This window comes from Panthera tigris, chromosome A2, assembly GCF_018350195.1.
Source record: "Panthera tigris isolate Pti1 chromosome A2, P.tigris_Pti1_mat1.1, whole genome shotgun sequence".
Classification (NCBI taxonomy): Eukaryota; Metazoa; Chordata; class Mammalia; order Carnivora; family Felidae; genus Panthera; species Panthera tigris.
In genome coordinates this window covers 10,301,233-10,321,085 of record NC_056661.1, presented here as the reverse complement: position 1 = coordinate 10,321,085, position 19,853 = coordinate 10,301,233, and the positions used below count along the sequence as shown (strand labels likewise).

The 19,853-nt window shown below is 60.7% G+C and overlaps 3 protein-coding genes across 3 annotated transcripts in view; 1 reads left to right on the top strand and 2 right to left on the bottom strand.

The window, feature by feature from the left end:
• CLEC17A (C-type lectin domain containing 17A) overlaps positions 1-5,622 on the bottom strand; it is a 24,130-nt gene extending 18,508 nt beyond the window's left edge. Inside the window, exon 1 of the mRNA XM_042976804.1 lies at positions 5,457-5,622. Coding sequence (XP_042832738.1) covers positions 5,457-5,622 — 166 coding nt within the window. The remainder of the gene's footprint in view (positions 1-5,456) is intronic.
• Positions 5,536-9,951, top strand: NDUFB7 (NADH:ubiquinone oxidoreductase subunit B7). Its single transcript, XM_042977304.1, has 3 exons — positions 5,536-5,732; positions 9,172-9,340; positions 9,756-9,951. Exons 1-3 carry the CDS (start codon positions 5,621-5,623, stop codon positions 9,886-9,888), a joined length of 414 nt encoding a protein of 137 aa, XP_042833238.1. The 5' UTR covers positions 5,536-5,620; the 3' UTR covers positions 9,889-9,951.
• Positions 9,952-10,032: 81 nt separating this feature from the next.
• Positions 10,033-13,798, bottom strand: TECR (trans-2,3-enoyl-CoA reductase). The gene is made up of 13 exons (XM_042978402.1): positions 13,520-13,798; positions 13,072-13,122; positions 12,386-12,437; positions 12,007-12,051; positions 11,809-11,912; positions 11,616-11,731; positions 11,414-11,519; positions 11,203-11,275; positions 11,081-11,124; positions 10,950-11,007; positions 10,770-10,858; positions 10,381-10,426; positions 10,033-10,285 (listed from the first exon to the last, which is right to left on the bottom strand). Exons 1-13 carry the CDS (start codon positions 13,781-13,783, stop codon positions 10,158-10,160), a joined length of 1,176 nt encoding a protein of 391 aa, XP_042834336.1. The 5' UTR covers positions 13,784-13,798; the 3' UTR covers positions 10,033-10,157.
• Positions 13,799-19,853: the final 6,055 nt, after the last annotated feature.

The window sequence follows — 19,853 nt, the reverse complement described above, 5'->3', positions numbered from 1 at the left end:
CAGGGCGGCGAAGGCCAGATGGTCTCGCTGGGAGCTGGTAATGGCCACACGGCCAAGGCCATCCTTCAGGGCCGGCCACACAGTGGGTGCTCAGGACCTAGTAGAGGAATCCAGTCCCATCAACTGGGCATACATAAGGCCACGGGCCCAGGCTGACCCCAGCTCTGCCCCAGTCTTGCTGCGTGACCCCAGGGGAGTAGAACAACATCTCTGAGCAAAGGTCTTCTGATAGGCCCAATGGGGATCGGGGATTCAGTTGTTCATTTCATCCCACAACTCCCTATGTGTTACGCTACATTCCAGGGTACTGGGACACCTTGTTCAACAACAACACAACACAAAGGAAGATCACAGAATGGAAATCTCACAGAGCACGTTCTCAGACCGGACGCGAACTAAACTAGAACTCGCAGAACGGTATCTGGAAAACCCGCAAGTGTTTGGAAATTAAATCACGCCCACAGGTCAAAGAGGAAGTTGAAAATTAAAAATATTTTTAACTGACGAAAAGTGAAAGGATGCCATATCAAACTGCAGGGGGTGCAGCGAAAGCAGGGCTAAGGGGGCGACACAGGGCACGGATGCTTATGTTGAAGCAGGGGATGGGGTATATTCGAAAGTTGCTGGGGGCGCCTGGGTGGCAGAGTCGGTTAAGCGTCCGACTTCAGCCAGGTCACGATCTCGCGGTCCGTGAGTTCGAGCCCCGCGTCAGGCTCTGGGCTGATGGCTCGGAGCCTGGAGCCTGTTTCCGATTCTGTGTCTCCCTCTCTCTGTGCCCCTCCCCTGTTCATGCTCTGTCTCTCTCTGTCCCAAAAATAAATAAAAAACGTTGAAAAAAAAAAAAGTTGCTGAGTCCTTTTTTTTTTTTTTTTTTTTGGGGGGTCGTTTTTTTTTTCCCCCAAGTAACACTCTTGGAAACATCTTTCTAGGCAATTCTCTACATTCTTTACAGGGTTGCCTACCCATCCATTCACTAACACTGTTCACAAGAAGCCAAATAGGGAACACTCATAAAGAGCCGTCTTTCTCGGGGCGCCTGGGTGACTCGTCGGTTAAGCATCCAACTCTTGATACTGGCTCAGGGCATGGCCTCGGGGTTCACGAGACTGAGCCCCACGTTGGGCTCTGCACGGAGCGTGGAGCCTGCTTGGAATTCTCTCGCTCGCTCGCTCACTCTCAAATAAATACATAAAGTTCTCATCACAAGAAAAAAATTGTAACTCTGAGTGGATGCGAACTAGACTTATTGTGGCAATCACTTTGCCATATACACATACGTAGAAGCATTTTGTTGCGCATCTGACACTAATATGATGTCATGTGTCATTTATATCTCAATTTTTAAAAAGAAGAAAAAGGTGGGGTGCCCGAGCGTCCGACTTCGGCTCAGGTCACGATCTCACAGCTCGTGGGTTCGAGCCCCGCGTCGGGCTCTGTGCTGACAGCTCAGAACCTGGAGCCTGCTTCGGATTCTGTGTCTCCCTCTCTCTGCTCCTCCCTTGCTCATGCTCGCTCGCTCTATCAGAAGTAAACTTCAAAAAAAATGTTAAAAATAAATAAAATAAAATAAAATAAATAAAATAAAAAGGTGATCGGGGAAAAGCCTGACAACTGGAATAGACTGGAGGACGTGGAGGAAGGCCACGGATAATGGCTGGCTATCTGGTGGAAGAGAAATCCAGGCTGTGCAAAGGCCCTGAGGTGTGGAAACAGGGAATGTCCCCCTTCTCCGTGAGCGTCTCTTTAACAACCGGCCCTTCTCCAAACCCTCCATTCTTTATAATTCTCCGTGATCGTTATCACCATCTGACATTCCATATCCCTCAGTTCTTTCTCTTGTCCTTTGCCTGTCTGACCCCCATTAACAGCTCAGCTCTGCTACACGGCACACAGTAGGTGTCCAATGGGTGTTTGTTGAATGAATGAGTGACTGGCCTACCTGCCCAGCCCTGACGAAGGCCACCCAAGAGGCCAAGCCCCTCACTCATCCCTCCAACACCAACCAGCCAACCTCCCCGCAGGCAGCCGCAATCCCAGGGCGGCTCCAGGGCCAGATTACAGATGCCATCTTTTCTGCCCCGTGGGCAGATTAAGGCCTGCCCCAGGGGCTTTCTAGGCCTCGCTGACCTTGTTTTTCCTCCTCCCCCTGAACCGAATTACCCAAAGCTTCCTATCTCCCATCCAGCAGACCGTGGCAAGGCATAGAATTTCCTTCTCCACCCCACTTGGGCCTCTGAGACTGTTCTGCTCACGAAATGTTAACACAGCACCTGCCTGGGGCAGGCCACAGGAGGCAGGAGAGGGTGGCAAGGGAAGCAGGAAGGAGGGGTGGGGGGCTGTGAGCAGTGAACCAGCGTAATGGGGTGGGGGGGGGGGGCAGGGGACACCGGAAAGTCTCTTTGTCAAATGGTTAGAAGAGAAAAACAGGAAGATTGCGTGGCACCGTTGGCCAAGGCCCGGCCCCTTCCTCACCCCGCCACAGGCTGCGTCATACCACCGTCCCCCTGACACCATCTCCCCCAGGTCCCAACTCTGAGTATGCACAGGCCACACTGAGATATTCGAGTCCACGGCCCTCGGGACAAAAATGGGCCCCTTCCCCCCACCCTTCAGCCTCTAGTGAAATGACTGCTCCAGGAGCTTTCTCTCTGGTTGCCCTTTGGTAACCCGGAAAAAAATAATAATAATAATAATAAAACAGCCAATTATTTGACCAGCAAAATGAGTGTGTTTGGGAAAAGCAGAGAATCGCACCCCGGGGTGAGCAAGGTGCGGCCAAACCACAGGCGAGTCCAGAGAACCAAGGGGAGGCCCGCTCTTCTATAAAGGCAAGAGGGCGTCGGAGGGCCTCTTATATACAAAAAGTCCGCTGGAACAAATCTGGAGTTGCAAGTGTGCTGGCTTCTCACTGGCTGAGTCGTGACCTTGTCTCACCCGCTGGGCCGTCGCTTCCAAGGAGGAACTCTTTCACCCTCCCTGCGGAGGGAGCAAAGCTCAGCAAGGTACCTCTTCTCCCGCAGGGTCTGCTATGGAGGAGGGCGGTAGGGCGCGAGAGCGCCCCCTCCTGGCCGCCCCGCTCCATTTGCAACGCGGCTTCCTTTTCCCCGCCTCCTGCCTTCCCGTCAGGGTGCAGCCCGGACACGAGTAATAGTGGCAAGCAAGTACTGGGCGCCTACTGTATACCAGGCAGTGAGCGCTTTTCGCGCGACCACCTAACTGACTCCTCCAAACCACGCTCTCCGGTTATTCATCTGCTGACCGCATAGACGCTTACGCAGCCCGTCACCTCTGGGTAGGCAGCTGAAGCCCAGAGAAAGGGAGGGGGAGGAGAGACATCCAGAACAAGGTTGGGCTGCCTGGTACAGCTGTGCAGATGGTGCACCGCACAATTCCAAGAGCGCCGTTCAGAAAGACTGCAATGTGAATGCTGCCCCCTGGAGTCCGAAAGAGCTCAAGAATCACAACTCTTAAGTCATGCTCCTCGGTCAGGTCCCAAGTAGCCCTGGAAAGGAAGTCTCAGACACCGTGGGTCCATCCTTGAGAGCCTGTTTTCTCCACCTAATAACGTATTGCGGCCACTTCTCCGTGTCAGCACGTGAAAGTCAGCTCAGCAATTCCCCCAAGGGTGGTTTTCAGACCAGCAACATCGCCAACACCCGGAAACTTGTTAGAAATGCAGATTCTGGCAACCCACCCCATACCTCCTGAGTCCGACCCTTTGGGGCTGGGTCCAGCTTTTACTCCGTATGAAATGAGGGACCAGGAGAGGGTTGCAGCCGAGGAATTGTAAGGATTAAATTGTAGTGTAGGGCTAATGCTTAGCTTGAAAAATAACAGCTTTGTGTTGACACTGAAGGTTAAGAGATAACAGCCTTGCTTTGCTCTAGTAAACTACGCCTCATACCCTTGTAAATTAGGCTTCACCAATTAAGGAAACAAAAGTTCAAAGAAAAGAGCATCGGAGGCAGGGTCAAGGAGATCCACCCGGTTGCAACTTAGAGGCAGAAAGTCTAAAGTAAACACCTCATTAGACAACTGTTTCTAACTCATCTGGAAACTGTTTCTTTGTTCTGTTCCCAGGTGACGATTAAACGATGTGATCGGTTATAAAAACTCTGTACCCCGGCTGTTCGGGGCCGCACTCTTATCAAGAGTGTTGGTCCCGATCGGTCGGCCTTGCCTCTCATTGTAATAAAATTTGGTGTGACTGTCACTGGTGCCCGTAGCATTCTGTTTCAGGAGTCGTGTGGATGCAACAGAATGACATGATCTAACTTCCTTTCTGCCAGGTGCACGAGACACTGCCAAGCACCCATTGAACGACTCCTCTTTGTGAGCCTGTGCGGGTTTCCGGACAGTAACAAATATGCACAGCATTTGGTAGTGTTGAACGCTGAGGCCAAGAAGCGTATCCGGCGGCATTAAACTGTGCTCTGTACTCTTAAATTTTCATACACGCAAGCCCTAATGTAACAAGCGTGAAGTGTAATACCCATTCCTTAGAGTGGCCATTCGAGGACTAGTAGAATTGCATCTTTTTTCTTTATAAAGCTATTACTTGGTTAAAGTATTTATTTATTCTGAGAGAGAAATATTTAAAATATTTATTTAAATAAAATATTTACGTATTCTGAGAGAGAAAGCAAACAAGCAAGGGAGGGGCAGAGAGAGAGGGAAGGAGAGAGAGAATCCCAGGCAGGCCCTTGGGCACAGCACAGAGGCCCAGGTGGGGCTCCAGCCCACAAACTGTGAGATCATGACCTGACCCGAAATCAAGAGTGAGACGCTTAACCAACTGAGTCACCCAGACGCCCCTAGATTTTTTTATTATTATTATTTGAGAGAGAGAGAGAGAGAAAGTGTGGGGGGAGAAGGAGGGAGGGAAAAAGAGAATCTTGGGCAGGCTCCAGGCTCTATCCCACGGCCCTGGGATCATGACCAGGGTAGAAATGCATCTTATTTTATGCATGTAGAAATGCATCTACAATTGCATCTTATTTTATTTTTACAAAAGCATCCAATGGGATTTATTTAAAATGTCAGCTTTAAATACTTTTATTTATAAATAACTTTATTTGATTATTTGAATTCAATTTAATCAATTAAAATATTGATTGTGAGTAACTGTATTTAAACTTTTGATGTTTGCTAATTATATTACCAGTACCGTGCAGGGTTTAGTTTTTGTTTCGTTTTGCTTTTAAGACAAAGTCAAAAGTTCTAGAGGAAAAAAGTTTTTGGGGGGAAATACTGTACACTATGAAAAATAACTTTCATTTATGCTCTAGCCCCGGGAGACCAGAGGCGCCCGGGGAGGGGAGGGAAAGGCCCCTGGCCCCTGGCCCCACTGTCCCTCATCGCCTGCCCCGCTGGTTTCCAGAAGCAGGAAGCCCCCCTTCTGGAATCCACCTGATCCCTAGAAAGGACGCGCTGCGCCTGTGCTGTCTCCGCCTGACCGCCAGGTGGAGCCAGAGAAAACGGAAGTCCTCCGGAGTCGTTCATCTCCCAGATCCCGGCTGCGGCCTGCACAACCCGGAAGCCGTGGCTGGCGAAGGGGCAGTGCTTCCGGGTAGGAGCGAGGTGACCCCGGCGGCTGCGGGAACCTGCGGCTACTGCAGCCATGGGGGCGCATCTCGCCCGGCGCTATGTGACCGATCCGTCGGGGGAACCCGACCCCCAGCGGATGCCCAGCTTCCCCCCCGACTACGGCTTCCCGGGGCGCAAGGAGCGCGGTGAGGCCCAGTGCGCAGGCGCGGCCGGCGGGCTCGGGGCGCGAACCCCCGAATCCCGGGGTCCCCGGGGTTGGGTTCGGGCTTCTCGTGCTGTGTCTGGGCTCAGCCCTGGTCTCGGCCCGGAAGAGTCCGGAGGACACGCGTGAGCCTGCCTGAGTGTGGAGGCATCCCAGGCAGAAGTCACGGTGTGAGCGAAAAACCCGGGGGCGAGAGTGACAGTCGGGGCCCTAATGAGGCGGTCGGAGCTGAGCTCAGTCCCGGAATCACTGGGGAGCCAGGGGAGGGCTTATCACGGAAGGGGCGTGTCCACCGTACCTCTAGCCAGATGTCGCTGCTGTTTGGGGGTGTACACAAAGCGAAAGGGGGGCTCGCGCCGCACATGCTGTCCCGCTCGTTGCTGCTTCTTTTTTTTTAATGAGTAATGTCAAGCACATCGAGGGCCAACCTGGCCAGGTCTCGGGTCGGGCTCCGCGCATACATCAGGCAGTGACTAAAGAGAGCCCCAGCCCCGTGGGAGAGACAGCGGAGCCAGGCATTATCTCGGGCGCCGCCCCTGGGGGATATCAAGGCAGGCTCCCTGGAGTCGGTGGCTGGAGGCGAGATCTGAGAGGGATACGTAGGAATCGGCCAGATGACTTACAAGGAGAGGGGAGGGTCAGTGCTTCTGACCAGATTTGCTTTGTCAAAAGGTTGTGCTGGCTGCTGGGCGGGCCACAGGCAGGGCGACCGAAGCCGGTGGTGTGCAGAGAGGTCTGGGTTCGAGAGAACCGGGAGGCGGACGCCTCCGGTGCCCCAAATCCTGAGAGTCCTGCAGCCCCGCCTGCACCTGCAGTCCATCAGTCCCCCCACCTCCTGGTCCACTGCCCATCGCCCCTCGCGTTGCCCATAATCCCACGGGCCTGTGCTCCACTGACCTGCTGAAACTCGGCTCTCCCTCCTGGCGGGAGGTGCAGCTGAGTATCACGGGAGAGAAACCCCCAACCTCGCTGACTGGTCTCCCCTTTGCTCCCCTCGGCGGACCCTTCATGTTCCTGGTTTTCCCACCATATTCCCTGGCACTCGGGTCGCCCTTGTGCCTTCCTAGACCACTGTCCCCCACCTTCTCTGTGACTCTGGCACCTTCTCCCACCTCCCTCCCACTTCCGTCGGCTGGTGACTTTACATCCACCCGTTAAGGAGCCAGAAGCAACCAGAAGAGCTCACCTGGCCTCCCTGCGTCCCTGGGCCTTGGCCTTCTCTCCTGTTAGTCTGCACGATCTGCCCTGCTCTAGCTAAGCACCCCCCCCCCCCCGCTCCAGAGGAACCCTTTTGTGCCCCCTCACCTATTAGAGGGCTGCCCCAGCCGTTCTCCCCTCTCGCGGCATTGGTTTTCCCGTCAATGTGCAAACACGCTGTTGCTCCTGCCGTTTCAAAATCCCCTCCGGCGGTCTCCCCGCCACCTCACTGAAGGGGCTGCTGTCCCGCTTCCCTCCCACCCCCACGCCGCGCGTACCACTGGACCCCATTGTCAGTTGTCACTTCTCACCAACCCGCCGCGGTCGCCTCCAAGTTGATCACTACCGCTTCCTGGAAACCCCTCGTCACCCGGGCCCCCCCCACACGCCCACCCACCTCGCTGACGCTCCCTCAGGATTCTTGCCCACGTCCCTGTCTTGTGACTGTTGAGGTGCCTCGCTGCTTGGGCCTTCTGTCTCCACTCACTCCCGCCCATCCCTGGGAGTGTCTGCTAGACCCCCCGTTTCACACGCCTTGTGATGCTCCCAAGTTTTCATCTCCGGCCGGGCCTGGACCCTGAACTCCGGGCTCACAGGCGCACTACCTGTGTGGCATCTCCCACTCAGCAGGTCCGAAACAGAGTTTGTGACACCCTCCCCGCCCCCACCAAGCGGGCCCCTGCCTCCAGCTCCGACGGCATGCTCAGGCTGATCCCTGGGGCATCCTGAACCTCAGGGCCTTTGCACCTGCTGTTCCACGGCTGGCAGTGCTCTTCCCCCAGGTGTGTGTGTGACTCACTCCCCCGCCTTCGGATGCCAGTCCTGAGGGACCCCTCCACATAAAGCTGTGACGCAGCCCCCAACCCCGGCCCTCCCTCCCTTGCTTTACTGTTCTCCCTACTCCAGACCATTGCCAGACATTCTGCAATGCTGTAGTTCTATCTGTGTGGTCTGTGTCTGCCTTCAAGGGCACGCGTCCCTGTCTGGCATGGTTCCTACTGTACCCCCAACGCCTGGCACATGGTAGGCGCTCTGTAAATCCTGGCTGCTGAGGGATGATGCCAGAGCCCCGGGTGCACCGTGTTGCCGTGGAAGCCAGCAGGTGGATACCCCTGCCTGGGGCTCAGATGAAGGGAGTGGGGGGACCAGGTTGGGGCTCATCCCCGGGGAGTAGCAATCGAAGCCGCCGACTGGAATGCGCAGAGGGCTCCTAGCAAGAACCACTGGAAGCCAACATTTAATGTTTGGGCAACTGCGGAGCTGGAGGGGACGTGAAGAGGGGGTGGTCCCCAGAGAGCTGTGGGGATGAGGTTCGAGAAGGAAGCACACGCGCACGGGGTCCTGGCATCTTGGGAGGCCCTGGTGAGAGCCACGTGTGAGCAGTGCTGGGGTCGGGTGTGGAAGCTGGAAGGGAGTGGGGTGCAGGGGCAGGAGGTGAGGGCCTGGGCCGGAGAGACAGGCAGAGGGAGGGAAGCCAGCCAGGGGAAGAGCGCAAGATTGCCGGGGACGCCTTTTGGTGCTGATGGGAAGGAGCCGGACCGAGAAAGATGTCGAGGGGAGGGGAAGTGGCCCCTGAGGGTGCCGGCAGGCTGGGTCCTGGGTGCCCATGCTGCCCTGAGCCATCTCGGAGGCCGAGAAAGGAACGCAGGTCACCAGGCACGGTGGGCACAGGCTGGGGTATGTGGCCAGTTCCTAACAGCCCCACTGGGCCCCCCGAAAGAGGATTCACCCACCGGGACCCTGGAGCTAGTGTTCAGCTCTGAGTCACGAGCCTGGGCACTTCCCATGTGTTCGCTCAAGCAGCACTCACTGTGGACTCTGGGGCGGGGGACCATTACTCCATTTCTTAGCGGAGGAAGCGGAGGCCGACCCGGAGGGCAAAGCTGGGGTCCGGGTCCACCAGGCAACGCGCCCCACGCTGGGGTGCGCCCCGCAGAGGGACACGCTGGGAGAAAGTGTTTCTGAGCGTGGACCCTGCAGGGTGGGCCTGTCCAGAGAGTGAGCCCAGGGTTGGGGGGGGGGGGGGGGAAGGGGGAAGGAGACCCAGGGAAGGGAGGTGAGGATTCAGCACAGATGTCGAGGTGCCCCGGGGTGACGGGAAGAGACGGACCCTGATCCGTGGCCGCCAGCTGCACGTTGCCCGCTGGGTCTGCCTGGAATCAGGTGTGATGGTGGGGACGGGTGTCTAGCAGTGAGACCCCGACGAGCCCGCCCGCTCCTTGCAGAGATGGTGGCCACACAGCAGCAGATGAATGACGCGCAGCTGGTGCTCCAGCAGCGAGACTACTGCGCCCACTACCTCATCCGGCTGCTCAAGTGCAAGCGTGACAGCTTCCCCAACTTCCTGGCCTGCAAGCGCGAGCAGCACGACTGGGACCACTGCGAGCACCTCGAGTGAGCCCCGGCCCCCGCCCCGCGCCCCAGCCCTGGCCCCGGCCCCCGGCCCCCGGCCTGGCCTCAACCCCGCACCCCAGCCCGGCCCATGCCCCAGCCTAGCCCGGCCTCACCTTGGTGGAAGGAGGACTCTCAAGGGGCCTGCTGGGTGGACGGGTGGTCTCGAGGCCACCTGGAGGAATGGCCAGGCCAGGCTTCCTGGTGGGAGGCCCAGCTTCCGCCCCGGGGCTCGCTGTCAACCAGCCAGCACCTGCTCGGCAGACCCCAGACTTAAAGCAGCCACACGCCGGTAGGTCTTTCCTACTCAGAGGCCTCCCAGAAAGCCGTGGGACGCCCATTCCGGGCCCTTCCACTTCCCGGGGCTTGGGAGGACCTGGCCAGGGGCCCTGACACCCGTTCACGTGCTCTGCTACAGCTACGTGATGCGCATGAAGGAGTTTGAGCGGGAACGGAGGCTGCTCCAGCGGAAGAAGCGGCGGGAGCAGCGGGCGGCAGACGTGGCCCAAGGCCAGGGGCCCGGCGAGGTGGCCCCCGAGGTAGCCCTGTAGCGGACCCGCCCCCACCCTGTGGACCAGTCGATAAATAAAAGCCTCCGGGCCCCTCAGCCGGAACCCTGCCTCCTCCTGTGATGTGCTGGCTCCCCAACCCCGCCCTCACCCCCCTCCCCCGAAAGAAACACGCGGAGCCTGAGCCCAAGTCTGGCAGGGGCAGGCAGGTTTTATTCCAAGCGCCGGACAGTGGTGGCCCCCCTCCTCCCCCGGAATGCTGCTGGGACAGGAAGAGCCTGGCTTGGTGGAGCCTGGGAGCCGGCGGCGGCTCAGAGCAGGAAGGGGATGATGGGCATGCGCAGAGGCGGGTAGTCCCGGAACTCCTTCAAGTAGCTGCGGTGCTTGCCCTTGGCCCAGATGGTCATCTGAGTGAAGCCCACCAGGGAGAAGAGGGCCACTGTGGGGCAGAGCGGGGGCGTCAGGGGGGCCGCAGAGCCCGGGCCGGGGTGGGGGGGGGAGGCGGGGGCATGGAGGGAGGAGCAGCGGGTTCACCTGGGAGACACTGTGTCATGATGGCAAAGCCAATCCAGGATCCCACCTGTGGGGAGAGGGGTCAGGGGTCAGGGTGGGCAGGACAGGGCAGTGCCGGCCGCTCCACGGAGGCCTCGCCCACCTCCCCCCAACCCTTACTATCCAAATGCCGATGCCAGAGAGGCCTCGAGTAGACAGGATGACCTGATGAAGGCGCCCCCCGTTTCCTTGTGGCTGCGAGCCTGGCCTTGCACACCTCCCAAGTCCCAGAAAGGCCAGCTTTTCCGTCTCCAGATGCTACAAACTGCCAAGGCAGCTGGTGAGCCAGGGACCCCTGTCAGGGGCCGGTCCTTCCGTGTGGGACCCCAGCCCCAGGAGGGAGAGGGGAGGAGAGCGGGGCAGAGCCGCACCTCGTACGTATAGTTGGGGCAGGACACCAGCAGGAAGAGCCAGGTGAAGGGGTTCTTGGTGGGGTATGGGATCTTCCTGGTCTTGGACCCTGCAGGGCAGGACAGGAGGGGCAAGTGAGACCCCCTCACCTGGCCCACCCGGCCCGACCCCCACCCCCTCACCTGGGGCAGGCCCCTCACCAGCTGGCCGCAGGTCCCGCAGGGCCATGTGGATGGAAAAGTTGCCAAGCTGGCAGATCTGTCAGAGCAGCAGGGTCAGCGGGGAGCCCCCAGACTCCCCACCCCAGACCCCTCCTCCCCAGCCTGCTTACCACGAAGATGGCGAGGGCCAGTTTCACCTGCTGAGCTCCATAGGCTGAAGAGGAAGCAGAGGGGTGGCCTGTGAGGGGAGAACCCAGGGGGGTGGGGAGGGGCAGGGTCCAAGGCCACTTACTGGGGGGTGTGTAGAGAGGGTGGTTAATGTAATAGGCCATCCATGCGGCGAAGCCCCAGTAGTAGGTGCAGTTCTGAAAGGGAGCGGGGCTGCGGTGAGTCGGGCCGGCAGTGGGTGGGGCCAGGGACGGGCGGGGTCTGGGCACAGGGGTCCAGGTGGGTGGGGCCGGGAGGCGGCCAGGGTCTGGCTGGACACACCCCGGGGCGCTCACCTTGAAGATGTTGCGCAGGGGCATGGTGCCGTGGGAGAAGCGGTGCACGAAGAGCGTCTCCAGCAGACGCTTGATGTAGTGGAATGAGTGGCAGATGCAGGCAAGGCTGGGGGGGGGGGGAGGGGCGGGGGCAGGCTCAGCTGGGGCAGGTCCAGCAGGCCTCCCCCCCCCCCCCACCGCCCCTCCCCCTGGCCCCACTCACTGCACCACCGTGTGCCGGCTGGACGTGAAGTCATACTTGTGGCCGTAGATGAAGGGCACCCGGAAGTAGAAGAGCAGGTAGATGAAAAGGGGCCCTGCGTACTCGGTCAGGAAGACCTGGGGGTACGGGGAGCAGGTGAGTCACCCCAGTGTGGCTGCTGGGAAAGGAGGCCACGGACAGGGCTGCGGCTCACCGTCACCCAGCTGATCTGGGCCCCCAGGTCCCGGAAGTAGAGTGTGGCCGTGGTGCCCACAGGCAGCTTCTGCAGGACGTCCTCATCCTTCAGGGACTTGCCCTCTGCAGAGAGACCAGGCCGGGGCTCAGAGCTGCCCAGGACTTTGCCCACTGCCACCCAGGAGCCTAGGGCGGCCGAGCAGACAGCTGTACTCACTAGGGTCCAGGCGGAGGGACTGGCGAGCAGGGTACCACTGTGGATCTGCGGGGAGAGCAGGGCATCACAGCGCACAGCATGGTGGAGCCCAGGGACCCCACGCCTCCTCCAGCCCCAGGACAAGGCCTCTGAGGCCCGTGCTAGGACCCAGCCGGGAACAACCCAGGCAGGAGAGGGATGTTATCCTTCCGAAGGCCCGGCAACGACGTTCCTGCTGAAGGCCACGCAGGGACATCTGCCCCAGGCAAGCCAAGAGAAGCCTGGGCCACACTGGGGGCATCTCTGCAGGACCTGGGAGGACAGGTGTACAGGACAGGGTCCCACCCAGAGGCCCCTGCCCAGAGGTCACAGGGGTGGCACAGCTGGGCCCTGGACTTACGGGTCTTGGTGAAGAGGTTCTTGATCTCGGCAATGGTGGCATGGGGCTCCACCTGGGGGAAGCAGAGGCCGCAAAGAAGTCGGGGGTAGGGGAGCCTGGTCAGGGCCCCCTCCTGGTGAGGGGGGTCGGACAGGGGGCCTGGGCCCCTGCTATGGGAGGGGGAAGGCCGGAGTTCAGGCCCCCCTACCTACATGGCTGAACGGCACAGCAACGGCGCCCCCAGAGTGGAGACGGTATGAGCCTGGGAAGCTGGGCCTGCTTCCCTGCCTGTGCTCACCCCCACACAGCTGCCCGCAGAGTGACGGCCCTCGGTCAGGGCCAGAACTCACTGGGGCAGGAGCCCCTTCCCCCCTGCCTGGCATCTGCTGGGGGCAGCTCTCAGAACCCCCACCTTCTTCCCAGGCCCCAAAGCCCTGCAGGGTCCACAGAGGTTGCCTCACCTCCTCCCACCAGGGGGCCGGATCCTGGCCACACCCAAGGGCCAGCGCTGCCCACCCCACCCCACCCCACGCCGGCAGGGGCAGGCCCAGGGACAGTACCCCTCATCCGCCCGAGGAGTAGGTGGGGTGTCAGGACACAGGTTGGGGGGACGCAAGGAGTCCGCCTCCTCAGAACCAGGAGCCCCAGGAAGTAACGGGCCCAGACTCCGTGTCCTTGGCCCAGGGCCGCCGACGCCACGGTCGTACCTTGTCCAGGAAGCACAGCTTCTCTCGCGTCTTCGCGTCCAGAATCTCCACCTCGAAAAAGAGGACGGCCTTTTTAGGTTTTTTGGTCTTGGCGGGGGCGATTCGGGGGAGGCCGTTGAGGCCGAGGCCGAGGCCGGGGCCTGGGCCCGGGCCGGCCTCCCGGGCCACCATGCCCATGTTCAGGTCCATGCTGCCCTGCTCTGCCCGCTGCGGCCAGCGGCCAGCGGCCCCGGCTGCCGGCCGTCAGCCCCCACCTCGGACCTCCCCAGGCGGAGCGGCTCTGGGCCGGGCGGGCGCGATCAAATTCTGCCGCGGTGCTGGAGAGGAGCCCGCGCCTGCCCTGGCACCGCCACCTTCTGTGCAGATGTAACCCGAGTGCCCCACAGCCACGGCCCAGCTAAATATAAAACTGCCCCAGACCGAGCCCCCCAGGAGCCATGCCACAGACCTCCTGGGGGCGACCCCTGGGGGCTGGGTCCCCCAAAACTGAGGCTTTTGAGTGGACACAGCGCCTGGACAGCACTGGGGGCAGGGAGACCCTGGGAGGCAGGCAGGGAGGCACCTCCCGCCTGGCCCGGTGCAGGGCGGGGCCGGCCTCGGGAGGAGGGCGAGAGAGGCCGAGGGTGGCCCCAGCCTCGGCCCGCTCAGGCCCGCAGGGCTCACGGGGCTTAGAGAAATCCCAGCTATTTTGAGAATCCCAGAGACAGATCATCCACTTCCCCTTCTGAGCTGTAAGAGACACTGCGGATTATTTTCCTTGTGCATTTGTGTTCCCAGGGAGGTGACAGATTCCTAAGTTATTGGTGCAGAGAGCCTCTCTCTAAGTGTGGAAAGGGTCAGGAAACGGAGAAGTTTCCAGCCAGCATCCCCAGCCTGGATGGATGAGGCCCCGGCCCCGGCCCCTGCCTCCCTGACCTCCCTTCTCCACTCATTTCTCACTAGGTCCACCCGGGCCTGTCCAAGGCCACCTCTGGGGCAGTCTTCCCACCACGTCAGCCCAACACAGTGCCCTTGCCTAGGCCCTGAGCCCACAAAGCCCAAAGCCTGGCCACCCCCCAACCCCACGCTTCTCCCAGAGCCGCCCCCAGACAGTGGCAGAGCAGTGGGCAGAGTTGGGAGGGAGAGAGCCCCCCCGGGGGATGGGGGTGGGGGTCTGGCCCACCCATCCCAAGCAGGTCAGAGAAGGCGCCGCCGGGAGGGGCCGTGAGCATGTGAACCGCTGAAGCTGCAGGGAGGCCCAGCAGTGGCCAGTGGGTCCCCAAAGGCCCAGGTGCTCCCACGGGGGGCTTGGCACAGATGCTACTGACGTGGGTCGTGGCAAGAAGGCCTAGGTCTGACCTCAGGTCAGCCGCTAGCAAAGCAGGCGCTGAGAATCCTTCCCGCCCCTGGCGGACCTCGGTCAGAGACAGTGTGGAGAAAGGAGCCGGTCAAGAAACCCCAGGGCAGGGCCCCAGCCAGGGCTCTCTGAGGGCAAGGCCGGCCACCCACAGCCCGGCAGATGGTGTGGTCCACCGCAACCAGCACCCCCTAGAGGGAAAGGGATCCCCTCACACATCCCCCAACAACACGGCAGATGTGGGGACTGAGTCTGGCCATGCCACGAGGTCGCCCGTGACCAGCCCCTCACTTCTCTCTGAGCCTCGTCCAGGAGGCAGGTAGGAAGGCGTGGGCCTCAAGGGGTTATAAGGGGTCATGAGACTATGTGAGTGGAGCACAGCATGGGGCCTGACAGGAAGTGCCCCAAAACCTGGGGCCACGAGGCTGGGCATGAGGAGGCCCGGTGGGAAGGGCACAGGCCTGGGTGCAGATCCCGGCGGCCTGCAGGCCCGTTTGCCCACGTATGCTACGCCCGCCCCACATCAGGGACACGAGAGGGCCCAACACCCAGAAGCCCCGGCCCATGCTGCCTGTTGGTGCTGCACTGGAGTGAGCCTGCTGGGGACTGCCAGCCGTGTGGCCTTGGGGGACAGCCTACCGAGCCCCTCTGAGCCACGGGCCAAACAGAAGGGGCCAGAAAAGAAGCTGGTCATACCGCCCAGGGTGTCTGGTCCCACCCAGAGGACTTGTGGGAGAGGGAAGGGGCACACTTGGAACGTGCCAGAAAGGGCTAGAATAGCAGGGCCGTGGGCAGGCATAGGGCCTGCCCTGTGGCTGCAGGTATATTAATAGTTCCTGGGTCCCAGCAGGGCGGTGCCCACATGCCTTCAGAGCCCGTGTGGGGCAGGAGGGCAGCACCAGGCCCACTGGGAGAGGAGGCCTCCAAGTTCCTGCTGAGCCACTCAATAGCTTAAAATATAAGCAGCCCCTCTCCCTGCCGGCCAGCTGCTGGGGGAGGGCTGAAATCCTACCCCTCTCCCCCAGCCTGGGCACCAGACCAGGGTCCGGGGAGAGTCGGGGGCCCCGACTGGCTGCCGGAGAGGAAGCCGGGTGGCAGGAGGGGTGGCCGGGCAAGGGGCACACTCCCAGCGGCCGCGCCGGGGTCAGTCCCAAGCTGGAGGACAGGAGCCCGCGCCCTCACAGAGGTAAGCCTGGCCCTCCGGGCAGCACCCTGGGGCCCAGCCCACTGGGGTGGGGGTTGCCTCAGCTCAGGGCTGCTGCGGCTGGATCTGGGGCTGGGTCGGTCATTTCCCACTTCTCACCCCCTCATCCCAGGACCCAGCAGCTTTCATGCTGAGAGAGGTCTCAGAGGCCCTGAGGAGTGAGGAGAATGTAGGACCCAGGACCTTTCTGTACGATTTTATAATTACTGCAAACTGAAAAGTGAAATAAAAGTTTATGCTAGGTGGCAGAAAAAAAGAAAGAAAGAAAGTTATGCTAAGTAAAAGAGGCCAGACACAAAGACTCACCATATTATGTAAAGTGTTCAGAATCAGCAAACCCAAAGAGCCAGAAAGACTGGGTTGCCAGGGGGCTGCGGAGGGGGGATGGGGAATGTTGCCTGATGGGAACCTGGTATCTTTTAGGGGTGACGGCAACATTCTAAAACTAAAACGAGGTGGTGGCTGCAGTGGACAGACAACACTGTGACTCTACCAAATGCCGCTGCACTATTCATTTTTAATGGTTCATTTTATGCGAACTGCGCTTCAATAAATTATTTTTAAGGGGGGGCGGGATGCGCTAAGAAGCAGGCCCCAATTACCCATCAAAAGAAAAGGCCCCAGGGCAGGGAGCAGCAAGGGTACCCCACCCCCATCCACCTCCCTACACTGAGGGCCTAAACAGAGGGGACATGGTCATATGCTTCCCATTCTTCAGTCCCTCAGCTTACCCACCCACTGCACCCCTCCCCACCCCGCTGCGACCCCAGCCCCTGCTCTGTGCTGAGCATACCTCCCATGCCCTGTCCTTCTCCCTCCCTCTCTCTCTCTCTCTCTCTCTCTCTCTCTCTCTCTGTGTATGTCTCTGTGTTGCCTGCCCAGGCCTGATGCCAGCCTAGGGTGGGGACCCAGGGTAGGCCTACGCCAGGTCAGACGGTGTAGGCAGCTGCCAAGCACAGCCCTTAGGCAGGGTTCCTGAGCACAGAAGGGTAGGCAGCAGGCCCAGGCCCCATCCCTGGGGAGAAGACAGGCCTGGGGAAGGGAGGAGAGGTCAGCCCTCCTAAGGGAGCTGGAGGCAGGTGAAAGGCTGGGAGGGGGGTCACTGGCCCGAGGTCCCAGCCGCTGACCATAGCTAGGGGGTGTGGCACAGCAGGCTCCGGCACAATGGATACAGAGGACAAGGACGGGGCGGACACCCTGGCCTGGGACACGGGAGCACGGCTCTGCGATGACAGTTCCACTAGCCCGGGAGGAATTCTCACCCAGGCGCCTGAGATTCCAGGATCCGGCCAACAGCAACTCGTGGCACCACGAGGTCAGGGCATGGGGGTTGGGGGAGGGGGCAGGACCAAGGATGGGGCCACAGCCCACCCCGAAAGAGGGGCGGGGGTCAGGCTGCAGCCTTCCCCAGCTTGGAGGGGAACACCCAGAGCCACTGCTGAGCAGCAGGGCCCACGGCCTTCATGGTCTTCATGGAAACAAAGAAGCTGCTGATCAAGGTAGTCACAGTGGAAACGGGTGCTGTTTTCTGAGCACCGTTCTGAGCTAGTGTCGGCACCCAAAGCAAGGCTCCAAGGGGTGAACCCCACCTAGTAGATGAGAAACACCAGAGCAGTGGGAAAGCGGAGCAGTTACGCATCTGTAGGAGAGGCTCAGGGCCTTTGCACATGCTGTTCCCGCTGCCTAGACCACTCTCCCCCAGACCCCTCAGGGCTCCTCCCTTCACCTCCACGGGCCTTCAGACAAATGCTCGGTGAGGTCCTTCCTGACTTAAAATAGCAACTCCCAGATACCAGCTCCCAAGGACAAGGACTGCCCCGTTCTTGACCATTTCCCAGCACACAGACCTCCCCAACAAGGAGCTGTGCTCCGTAAGCACCTGCATGAGGCAGCTGGGCTTGCCTAAGGCCCCACCACCGGCCTCTGAGCCCAGGCCTTTCCCTTCACCACACCCCAGGGGGCCCTGCCCACCTCGCCCAACCCCAGGGTGGCGGCAGGGTGGAAGCTGCTGCCTGGAGTTCTCCGTACCCTGGGCCAGGGACCTAGTGCCAGGGAAGCCTCTGTGAGGCCCCCACACATGCCCGCCAGGCTCCTGTGACCCTGTGGGGCCCAGCATCCTGGCAGCCAGACCCTCCTCCCAGGCTCGGGAGCACCACTCACTGGGGGAAAGGGCCAGTGACCAAGCCAGCTCCCAACTCCAGGGAAAGCTCGTTGACTTCCTGCACCAGCAAAAGCCCAACACAGAAGAGGGGCTCCATGCTGACCGGCTCTATGGAGCCTGGGCCCTCAGAGGCACTACCACAGGCCCCGTGGTCCCCACACAAGGAGGGCTCAAGGGCCTCCTCGGCTGTGTGCACATTACCTAGGCTCTAAGGTCAAGAAGACTCACCTACTTCCTGGCTGTGTGGCCCTGGACAAGTTACTCAACCTCTCTGAGCCTCCATTTTCTCATCTATAATGTGGGCTGCCCCCACCTGCCATCTCGCAGAATTACCGTAAGATTTACAGAGATAATGACACCCAAAAACAGGAGATAAACACACCCAGCCTACAAGAGATCCTGCATGGAGTTAACTATCATCAGACCAACACTGGCAAAACAGTACTGGCAGTACAGCCAGGCCCTTTCTCCCCAAATCCTGGCCATGAAGACACCAAGGTCAGGGAGGTGATGTGGTGACGCTCCATCCAGCCGGTGACAATGCGCCCGAACCCTAACAATAGCAAGACACGTGTGGGCGGGAGGGGCGGGGCTGCGGCGAAGTCCCTACTACGGTTCGCTGCCAGGCTGCGGCGGCTGCCCTGCGCTCCACTGCCCCCTTGTGGCCGTGGACTCCACTCCCAACTGCGGGAGGACGAAGACCCCTGTCAGGCAGAAAACGCCAGTGCAGGACCAAGAGCGAGTACTGGCTCGGGCTCCGCCACTTACCAGCCAAGAGGCCTCGGGAGCCACTGCCCCACGTTCCCTCTTTCGGCCCCTCGCCCGCTCCCGCCTCCCCTCCTCCCCCATCCCAGGCACTGCAGTGAACAAGACCCATCCCAGCCTTCACAGGACCGCACCCCACCCTGTGCGTGCTGTGGGGGAGGGGGGCGGGGGCGAGGCGGGGGACAACAGCGACCCGTCTGTCACCAAGCGTCGTGGAGAAAAACAGAACTGGGCAGGGGAGTCCGGGGTGGGGAGGAAGGCCATTTTCGGGACAGTGGTCAGGGAAAGCCTCCCTGAGCGGGGGGGGGGGGGGGGGGGGGGGGGGGGGGGGGGGCATCCGGGCAAAGGCCAGTGAGACGCCAGGCAACAAGCGTGCACACGAGGCAGAGGGAAGGCCGAGTACAAGGGCCCTGTGGCTGGATGCGCTCAGCGGCTCTGAGGAGCAGAAGGCCCAGGTGGCCAGCACAGAGCGGGCAGACGGCACAGGTGAGGGCTCTGGCTCTTACCCCGAGGCAAGTGGGCAGGTTCCCCTGGGAACTGGGAGACCAGGGCAACGATGGGGACAGAGCAGGGAGGTGGCCACGGAGGAGTGGACAGTGGTGGCATTCTGGACAGACGAAGGGCAGGACCACGGGATCTGCTGATGATGGTCTGGGGGGCCCGGGGGGTCCGACCTGAGCCCCAGGAGGAAGGAGCGCCAGAAAAAAGGCGGCAGGAGGAGTAGGCGCCACCTGAGCCCAGGTGTGAAGAGCCACGCTTGCATCTGCTGCACCTGCAGGAGCGGCACCCAGGCGGGCGCGGCACACAGGGGCCCGGGCACCAGCGCCCACAAGGCCTGCAAGCCGGGGGCCCGGGCCCCTCTCGAGCCTCAGTGTCCCCCCAACCTTATAAACACCGCCGGGCCCAGTGCTCTCCAGGCCCCTCCCATCCGCCAACAAGACTCCGTGGCCTCGCGGCGGAGTCCACATCCCAGGGCCCCTTGGGACAAGGGGTAGGCACAGGCCTGAGGGTCGGCCCGGATTCCAGGTCACCCTCACCAGCTCCCGATGATGCCCCTGGAACCTCTGTGCATCCTCAGGCGGACCCGCCCAATGGGCACGCGTGGAAAACAGCAGGCCTGGAGCTGCGGCGGCTTCCCGGGCCCCTCTCCTCGTCCTCCCCTTTCACCTGCCCGGCAGCCGAGAGGGCAGGAGCTCTTGGCTCCACTTCTCAGATAAGGAAGCCGTGTTCCAAAGGGTGAGGGACGCTCCCGGGTCACACAGCAAACACCTGAGCCCAGACGCGCGCTCGTGTGTGCTGAGAAAGGCCAGCACCCC